The sequence below is a fragment of the Capsicum annuum genome, chromosome 7, assembly GCF_002878395.1.
Source record: "Capsicum annuum cultivar UCD-10X-F1 chromosome 7, UCD10Xv1.1, whole genome shotgun sequence".
Classification (NCBI taxonomy): Eukaryota; Viridiplantae; Streptophyta; class Magnoliopsida; order Solanales; family Solanaceae; genus Capsicum; species Capsicum annuum.
Window position 1 is genome coordinate 221,997,775 of NC_061117.1, and position 10,181 is coordinate 222,007,955.

The window sequence follows — 10,181 nt, forward strand, 5'->3', positions numbered from 1 at the left end:
GTAACTAGTTAATGCACCTAAAATAATAAGTGAACCACCAACATTATTACAACAAGTAAAATGAGAAATCAAATTAGGAAATTCGGGACGAATAATTTGGGACGAAGGGAGTAACTAGTTAATGCACCTAAAATAATAAGTGAACCACCAACATTATTACGTTATAAGTTTTCTTATTAAGGAAAAATTCAACAATTTTTATTTAAGACAATTATCTTTGCATCATTTACGTAGTAGTATAATTTTTCGATAAATTGAACTCAATTAGACCCCTAAGGATATCATGTCACTATCATCGAAAAACAGCAGTTTGTTAAAGTAAAGAAATCGACTTAATGAAAATTGTTATATGGTGGGAATCGTTAGTTTAAAAGTGTAAAATAAGATAAGTGGTTAAGCTAATGTACATTAGGTTAGGAAAAATTACTATTATAATATAGAAATTTAACAGAAAATAAATTAGAACAAGCCTTGAAAATTTTGGTCCAATTAGGATGTAAATCATTGTGACTGAATCTGAAAAATAGTCAATACTAGAGCTCACAAATGTCTGTATGTTCTAATTCAAATTAAATTGGGTGGTCAATGCCTTTTTAGGTTGAGGAACGATTTTCATGACAATTAAGAAGTCTTGGATGTAGTATGAGTGTATTTTTTATACAATAATCGATTCTCCTGAAAGGTCATAATTGCCTCGAGCAAAGACCACTCATTCTTCTGTCTAAAAATTACACAAATACACAACTTATGTTTCTAATATTACAAAAAATCCCAACTCCCTAAACATATTACAAAAATCCCAACATATACACATAATGCTATGTGTATGTCGGCTATGTTATGTATATTAATAGGGAGAGAGTAAAGTAACTAAAAGAGTGGGAGAGAGTATAATTACTTCCAAAATAGTTGGTATTTATGTTATTTATACTTCTTCTATTGAGAACAAGTGTACGAACAGTAACTCCAAACGTCATACATCCACTGCCTACTTAGGTGGCACCAACGAGACCCCCTGATCTGTTTGTAGGCGTTTGCCCCCGATTCAATCAAAATATCAAATTGATTATAAAAACTTGAATTTAGTTAGATGATTTACCAGAGAAAAAGGAAGAACATTTCAAGACGAGTGAAGTTACCAAGTGTCCGCACACATCGAATTAATGGGAATTACAATATATGTTGTTTTTTGAGAACAAACCTGCTGGATCTGCGATAACAATATAACTTCATGTAAATAGTTTCCTTCAGAGAATTAAAAACATGATTGAGTGCAGCGTAGATGAAAAAAACCGAGAAAGGGGAATTCTCAAATATGTCATCAACGCTGCACTCAATGATGTTTCTAAGCACTCTGCAATAAAGGGCACTCCAAAGCACTAAAGCATCTAGGGATGCTATAGACTAAGCACTCTGCGATAAAGGGTACTCCAGAATACTAACGTATCCAGGGATGCTATGGACTAAGCATTATGCAATATTTCTGGGAAATCTCCTGTTTCACATTATTTTGCAGCCACACCTTCCACTTCCTTTTATCTTGGTCCAACCTATTAATTTAATTTAATACTTTGACAATTTTGAAGTACATTAAGATATGGGATTTTTTGTAGTAGTACATTTGAATATGTATATATTCGTACTTTGAATTCTTAGCTATCTCTCTCAGTGTACTTCGACTCTAATATCCATTTGCAGTCGTCCTTAAGTTGTACTAGACGATTTGTACTGCTGCTACTAGAAATGCAGTCCTTGCCTTTTAAAAAATTGTTTATTTTATCCATGCGTTTTAGGCTCTGATACACTTAAAATAGTCCCTACTAAATTGCTACACAGAGTTTGACAAAGTAAGCCTCCCCACATAAAATGGCAAATTGCAATTCTGCGTTTGTATTTGGATAATAATTGGTTCCAAAACTTGGAAATAGAGGCTAAGGTGGAGATATGTCGGTCAGATCTCATCTAAATGATGTTAAACATATAATTTATATGCTGATTTCCACTCTACTAGTGCCATGTCAGAGAGTGGTAATAGGTGTCAATCTAAACAACTTGATGCTTCAAAATATTTCAAATACTTTGGTCTCTTACACCTTGACCAAAAGAACTAAGAAACTAAAGTTTGTTAAAAAATTTCATTTAGCCACCTATATTGACGCTAATATCTCTCATCATCAGACAATAATGCATGCCTATTGAACAATCAACAATGACCATTTAAAATCAAGTAACAAAACAGAAAGAGTAACATCGGAAGGTTAAAACGAATCTATTTAGAACCAGTACAACAGGGCGATCCCTACATGTATGGAAGAAAAATCTTTCAAAATCCAGGTCCTAAACAAGTTTACATGTTATGAGAGACATTTGTTGTATGTATTCAGCCTCAACAAATGACACCAGCAAGCAGACTCAGAAGTTGCTTGGTCCTGTATGCGTATCTCAACATTTAATCCTACTCCGAGATGTCCATGGTTCAACTCTCAAGTCTTTCAAAAAAGTAAAGGTATCCCATGTCCATGGGGGGATTTTTTGAGACCCCAACTTTTTCATCATTAAAAATCACCCACCGGCCATCTTTGCGAATATGAGCGACATAATGGCCACACTGGGTAGATGTGCCTATGTGGCTCACGAATCCAAGGAGCCTGTATCCTGTTTATTATCCAAGAAACACTTGGTTAGACTCAACTGGCATGAAATAATATAGAATTAAGCCCAATTGCATTGGATGAAAATACATAGTACAATTGAAGTATTAAAACCCTTTGAAAAAGATGTAGGGAGCTTCTATCATCCTAAAACTTAGGAATAGTTATGTCGAGTCCCAATAGTCCTTGCTCTTAAACGTTCCGGATATATGCAGTGTATATGCAGTGATTCAAACAAATGGTGAAGAATGTTCAGATATCAATCAACATTGCAAAACCAAAGAAACAGGACCCATAAATAAATTGAATTTGTCCTGAAATTAATTTGGAGCCCTTGACAGGAATATGGTTTTAATGAAAGCAACCTGTGCCCCTTCAACCAAACAAAAATTCCGGTCTCTAGATAGGAAATTAGAAGTTTAGATCAAGAAAAGCATATGAGGCATCTATCTTGACCATTTCCAACCACCAGAAACCAAGAACCCATGATATGGAGTTATGTTAAGAGCCCTCCAGTCAGACCACCGTTAGTTGGAGGTGCAAGATGCTAGGTGTGAAAAGTGGGAAACCATTGTTGCCCCTTGGAGGAGAGGGGGAAGAGGCGAAGAGCTATCAAATCACAAAAAGGAGAAGAAAAATAAACCCACTTCTAACCACACAAGTGGTAGAGTAAGGAATTTTGAAAGGAGACTCCACTAGTTCTACTAAGCTCACGTATGAGAGACAGAAAAATTAGACAGTAAATATAGCATTCCACTTCTAAAATCCATGACCAAGATGATAAAGTCCATGAGAAGGTGGCTATATTGGAAGGTTAACGGAGAAGCTGAAGTGGTAGAACTACCATAACATTTTATATATATATATAAGATCCTATACCAAGCTCATTAAGCAGGATCAGAAATATGGAGCTAAAGAAATTTTTTAGTAATACACTACAGAGGCTCTTCACTAGCACCACTTAAAGAAAAGGCTAATGTCATTGCCTCGTAGATTTTTTAAGAATATATCATCGGATCAGATCTACATAAAAGCAACAAAGCTGTACGTCAACTAGTAGAACCAGAGATGGGGAACTTACTTCCTCCTCCATCAGGCATCAAGGTATCAACTGCAGCTCCACTACTAGTTGTAACATCCATGTCTGATGCAGTACCAGCACTAGGGTTGCTGAATATCCATTCAGTAGCTTTTTCAACATCACCTCCCTGTGAATGGATAGAAACAAGGGAAGGACAACATTATGCTATAGGCAGTGAAGAGCAAGGAACCTTGCAGTAAATAATAAATGCCAGTAGAAGTGAGATATATACCGATGCCTTCAGGGCTTTACGAGCAAGTTTCTCTTCAAAACCAAAGGAAACCAGTGTATCAACTATAGATTGATCAATCTCAGGATTTTGCTTGTTTTCTGATATAGGAGCATCAATATCTGGGAAGAAAATATGCATCAATATACCCTGTATCAAGTAATAGCACGAAACGTGGGTAGACCCTGCTTGAAAGGAAAAATCAAAGGCTACCTGGATCATTCATGTGATTAAGTAACCAATCCATTGCTGCCTCTACTCCACTGTTGGAGGTACTGATTGCAGCCTTCTGACAATGAAGTTGATTAAATCCCATCGAAACAAGCTGTGCAACAATACCCTCGTCAGCCAGAAGCTTTATTGACTGCTCACCATCTCCTGCAGCTGTTCATGGGCAAGTAATTAAAAGTAACAGCAATTTATTACTTCAAAAAATATGACCCAAAGGTTTCAAACCCTAAAGGAACTTGACATACAAGCAACACCTATAGCCAAAACCTCTGACGTTAATTATGTGACGATCACACACCCACAAAAAATCTGTTAATGCAACCATCCCCAAGTTTGCAGAACCCCAGAATTGGAACCATCATTAGCTTGGAGAGTGAGAAGCAACACTAATAACTCGCTTAACTAAAGAAACTATTATTAGATCAGGAATTAGATTAAATAGTGACTGGAATTCTATTTCATGAACTATGAATTTCTGAGGTATATGCTGTCTGTTAAATATGGCTCTACAAATACACAAATTTATCCCGTCACTACTCCCATTTATATAGAAAAACTAGACCATAACAATATCACTTAAAAAACACTAGAACATATAATTGAACGTCTTAAACCGCATACCAAAAATAACTTACCAAAAAGTCAAAAAGAAAATTGAATAAGATGCCAAATCATTTTACATGTATCACCAGGGGAACTAAATACGGCTAAGCAAAGTTCAATGTTATCTGAACACTCACAACCTGATACTACAAAGTAAGGGGGGGAAAAGGACAGCCCGAAGCAGTAAGCTCCCGCTATGCGCAGGGTCCGGGGATGGGCCCGACCACAAGGATCTATTGTACGCAGCCTCACCTTACATTTCTGCATAGGGGCTGTTTCCAAGGCTAGAACCCATAACCCTCCTGGTCACATGGCAGCAGCTTTACCACAAAGTAAGAAAAAATCTTACAAAAGTTGAGTAGCTACAAGAGGGGTGCACGGCAGAAAATAAGTTCTGAGACATAACCTGATAGACATGCTCATATTATTCTTAACGATAGAGCACTATTGCACCGAAATGGAAGACATTTTTACACTATGAATTTAGTAAAAGACGAGGTGATCCATACCACTCTCGGGCAACAGCTCTTCTCCTGGTTGAATACCATAACTTCGCATGCTACTTATGTCAATGGTTTCAGGGACATCTATGTAGACATCTAGAAGGATCATCACAGAAAGAGATTAGCAATTTAACAAGATGAAGCAGTAGACTCAGAGAATTATATCAATAAGAAACATTAACATACCAAGCTTCTTTGGCACCCAACCTTCCTCCATAACAAATTTCCGCATGTGCAAAACGAGATAATCTGGAAAAGAAGTCAAACCTGCAGTTCTATTTACAAACAGAATTAAAAAAGATAAAAAGAAGTAGCCTCATCAGGTACGAATCTGAAGCAAATAGATAAAAGGTTGCAGACACTATCCATCCAGTGGTTAGAGACAAGACATCTATAATATCTACAGCCAACTGTGTAAGTAGTTTGGAAGCCAAAACAATAAGGTACTAGGGACTAGCAACTTATTAAACCAGGACCTACTAAAACAGAAGAAGAGATACAGATAAACTACATATTAGATGCTGTAAGCAGAGAGAGGAAAATTGAAGAAGTAACTTTATGAGGAGAATAACAAGATTACTTGATTGCTGTTGTTCTAGCCGATAAAGCTGTGCTGTAGAAATCATGCACCTCCTCAGGAGCTGAAAAACAATCTAAGCAATCCTTCAGTGACACTCTTGGGCGAACAATTTCATCAGCTGATCTGCAAAAGCCATACATTTAGCAGAAGTACATGAAAGGCAGGCACATATTAGTCACTTAAAACTCACAGTTCTTTTCCGCCTGCAGCTCTCTCAGACTTTAAATTTTGGAATTCTGCTAGCTCTTCTGGAATTTCATACAACACAAAATATAAGAACAGAGGCAGATTTTCCGGAGTTGGAGTTGAAGTTGTGTTTGGCCATGAATATAAATTGGAGTTGTTTTTGAAATTTTGTGAGAGAAATAGGTTACTTGTTTTCACTTTTCCAACAACAATTTTCACTAAATTGAAATAATTCTTATGGCCAAACACTACTATTTTCACTTTTTTCACTAAAGTGAAATAACTTTCCGGGAAAAAGTGAAAAAAAACCTCATGGTCAAATGCCTACTAAATTACTCGTTAATAACAAGCTAAGATGGAATTTTGTAATGACAACTACTTCAAGAAATGGCAGGAAGAGAGCATTGGATAAAAAAGAAAGCTCACTTTTATTTACAGCCTTCTCCAAAGGAATATTAAGAGAGAGAATATAATCATTCCTTCTGTTGTAAGTAACTTTGCCAGAGGAACATTGGAGGCGTTCTTCAATACCAAACTTGAAGCTCTTCGACGGATCAAAATCAGGTGTCCCAGAGTTTATCCGTTCTACTTGATCAATAAAATGCAGGAAGAACTCTAAGGCATCCTAGACATACGTTGTTATCAGTAAATCATAAGAATAGTGACAGACTGACAGCCATGGCAATGACAACATACTAAAATGAACATAATAGCAACACAGAAACAACCTACTGGATTTTAAGGGCAACAAAGCTAAGGGACTATGAAATTAATAAGAGCATGCACAACAGTTCTGAGAGACCGGCTAAATTGAAAATTCCCAAGGGTTGATGTATGCATCAACTTGCCAAACATTGCATCAGCTGGATAGAAAAGAGCTCAAAAGGATTTTTAAGGTGTGAAGCAGTACCAAGAGATTGCTGGACTTCTTTTAGTAGGGAAGCACTATCACACTTAAGTCTAATAATCTTAAATTACAAATGATAGTCTGGGAGCAGAAAATTGCAATATGTAATTGACCCTCAAGGTAGAGTTCGTTTTGTACCTGTTGTCTCATTGTTGAAAATTCAGGGTGACTAGCAGCTATCACTGACTTGAACATTCGAGGACGGATACCATCCTGTTTCTGGAAAGTGATGAGAGCAAGTACTTATAAGAAGGGAGAGATGGATGAAGTGAAAAAGACATGCTATGAAAAGAGAACAAAGAACTCATATGAGTTGAGTACTAAAATTATGTCCCTAAATAATGAGAAGCATTTCTTAGTGCACCACGACAAGTGAAACAAACACTTTCAAAAATAATTTTGCAACATACTTAAAAAGCTTCAATAAACCAGATACCACAAGTTCTGGGGAAAATTTTGCAGCCAACTTCCAATTTTAAGGCATTGACATGAAGTTCATGGAAAAATACACTACCTGCAGCATGTTGAGGTTCTTAATTGAAAAAAAAAATGTTGAGGTTCTGGAAATTTTGCTTCAAGGGCTTTGTGGTGTACATAAACAAAGCTTAAGGATCCATGAACTGTGACATAAAAGTGTTCCGAACCTAGGTAAGTTAGTTTTCTCTGTGAACAAAGCATAAAAAACTAACCCAATTGTCATATATGTACATTGAGGCAAATGCTTGCAACGATCTAGAAAACCTCCCTATGATTGCATTGATGGTTGCAAGCATTTGCCTCAATGTACATACATGACAATCAGATTAGTTCCTTGAGCTTTGTGTTCACAGAGAAAACTTACTTATCTTTTCAATAATCAATTGCCATAACCCTAAGATAGGAAGGAGTGGAGGCGTCGAATTAGGGTAGAAGGTTAGTATGACGGAGGACTTTGTTTTGTTATCTGTGCTAGTAGTCATAGGGCTAGTCTTGTTTCGGAGTGTGTTATCGTTTGTCGTATTACTTGGTGATAGTCTTGTTCTGTTATTATTTGATGTGTTAGTACCTATTGTTTCTTGTTCCCTTACCATTTCCTTTCTAGCTTGTTTTTGTCTTGAGCCATGGGTCTATCGGAAACAACCTCTCTATATCACCTTTAAGGTAGTGGTATGGACTGCGATCACTTTACCCCCGACCCCACTTTGTGGGAAATACAGGGTATGTAGTTGTTGTACTACATGGGCAGCAAGCTTCTATCAAAATATTAAAATGCTTGGACCACTCTACAAGTCCACCATGTAAATGCAATCATAGAAGAAAATTTACCTGTGAATTAGCAGCATTAGCAGTATTATCTTTCTGAATCACCAAAAGATAGTTATAAGCCCCAGCGAAAAGAAACGATGATACAAAAAGGAACAAGATGCTCTCACACATACCTCCAGAACAGGAGCCGAATATTTACCAGAAAGCAAGCCATGAGCCAACTTTGTTCTGCCAAAATACAGGTCAGACGTCAATAGGTTGAGCACACCAGAAAAATTCATAACAATGGCAGGTATAACAAAATATCTACCAAATATGAAAATCGAAGCATGGAAAGGCTCTGCTACAGGGGTCCTGTTTATACTAAATAATTATGCCTCAATTCCAGAGTTGTGTCAGCTAATACAAGTCCTCGGCTAGGGATTAGTGTGTATTTGGACCAGAAACTTCAGTTAACTGCAACTCTTAACATAATAAGTACCGCACAACTGAATTTCAGTTACAGGGTATTGACAAAACCTGCTTGATAATCCTCCTGATAAAAAGCCCTTGAAAAGAAAAAGAAAAAGGAGGGGAAGAAGGCTGGGGATTGATATCATTCATTCAAGCAAATATGCTGGATGTGATTATCTTCTCAAAGGTAATACTTAGGGAACCCTAATGGAGCAATTCAATTTGCAAATGCATAAAGTGTGTGCAGTGATTAGCTTCCTGTAATAACGATTAATGATAAATGTAAGCCCAATTCAGTATCAAACATGACATGTTTTGTAAAACGACGTGTTTTTGCGGCAGCAGAGTGCACAACTAATGCAATAGCTAGTTGAGAAGTAATGGAAATGGTGAACAGGTAAATGAACAGATCCAAATTACTCACAGCTGCATGTTAAGGTCTACAGTTGGATCAGCAGGAGCCTTGCTGAAAGCTTCTTTCAGACATTGATCCACGTGGTATCTGACAAGGATACCACATTAGACAGTGAGATGTAAAAAAGAAGGAAATCACAAAACCATTTCAACTTAAATGACGTTTTTCTTCAATTAATGAACATCAAATACATTTATCACTAGTAAAATTATCTTACCTTGAACAAAAGGAACGTGTTGAGAACATTACCTGCATTGTAGCAGCCAAGTAGCAACTGCAAAAATGATATATGAGACCAGAGAGTTTCATATGTTTCTTTCTCCAAATGAAGTTCAGAAATACATTGTTGGCTAAGCAGCACTAATAAAAGGTTACCCTAACCTGTTGCCAAGATTGACTAAGCCAGTGTAACCAGGTCCAAAAAGTGGTTCAACATCCTCACTCGTTTCTTGAATCCGGTTCCAATCATAATTAATATTTTGATCTAGTTCTCTCTCAGCAGTCGTCATTTCAGTCTGGGAAAGCAAAAAGGACTAGTCAAAATAGTAGATGGGACTGCTAACGTATTACTGGTTTTCTGTAAGAAATATTGAACAAGTGATAGCCAATCACCACAAATGACAATGATCACAATGTCATGTAATCCATTAAAGAATAATGTTAGTTAAATTTACATAGTACGAACTGCTGATAAGGGAAAAAGATCCCAGAAAATTTAAGGAGTAAAAAATGTAATCATCAATATGCAAGAGAATGCCATTCTCTTAGGGTGTGTTTGGTATGAAGGAAAACATTTTCTCGAAAATATTTTCCAATTTTCTCATGTTTGGTTGGCTTAAAGATTTTGGAAGATGTTTTCCAAATCAACTCATTTTCCTCAAATCTAAGGAAAATGACTTCACTTTAAAAAGTAAGGAAAACATTTTCCAAAACTCTCTTTCAACCTCCCTCTTGAGTTGAATCTCAAAATCACCCATCCCTACTCCGACCCTTAATCCCCCTCCCCTGCCCCCAATTAAAAAAAATATTTTAAATTTTTTTCTTACCTCACCCCTTACCCAAAACTCAAAACCCTACTCCCTTCCGCTTTCCAAAAA

General features: G+C 36.7%; 1 protein-coding gene across 1 annotated transcript in view; it reads right to left on the reverse strand.

Moving 5' to 3' along the window:
• Positions 1–2,195: 2,195 nt before the first annotated feature.
• Positions 2,196–10,181, reverse strand: part of LOC107878714 (ubiquitin carboxyl-terminal hydrolase 14) — a 14,741-nt gene continuing 6,755 nt past the window's right edge. The window contains exons 6-20 of the mRNA XM_016725807.2: positions 9,466–9,599; positions 9,302–9,358; positions 9,094–9,171; positions 8,390–8,444; positions 8,277–8,309; positions 7,110–7,190; positions 6,491–6,689; positions 6,069–6,126; positions 5,879–6,001; positions 5,485–5,573; positions 5,305–5,394; positions 4,175–4,345; positions 3,965–4,083; positions 3,733–3,859; positions 2,196–2,655 (exon numbers count right to left, since the gene is read on the reverse strand). Of these exons, the coding sequence (XP_016581293.1) occupies positions 2,477–2,655; positions 3,733–3,859; positions 3,965–4,083; positions 4,175–4,345; positions 5,305–5,394; positions 5,485–5,573; positions 5,879–6,001; positions 6,069–6,126; positions 6,491–6,689; positions 7,110–7,190; positions 8,277–8,309; positions 8,390–8,444; positions 9,094–9,171; positions 9,302–9,358; positions 9,466–9,599 (1,593 nt within the window). The 3' untranslated portion in view covers positions 2,196–2,476. The remainder of the gene's footprint in view (positions 2,656–3,732; positions 3,860–3,964; positions 4,084–4,174; positions 4,346–5,304; positions 5,395–5,484; positions 5,574–5,878; positions 6,002–6,068; positions 6,127–6,490; positions 6,690–7,109; positions 7,191–8,276; positions 8,310–8,389; positions 8,445–9,093; positions 9,172–9,301; positions 9,359–9,465; positions 9,600–10,181) is intronic.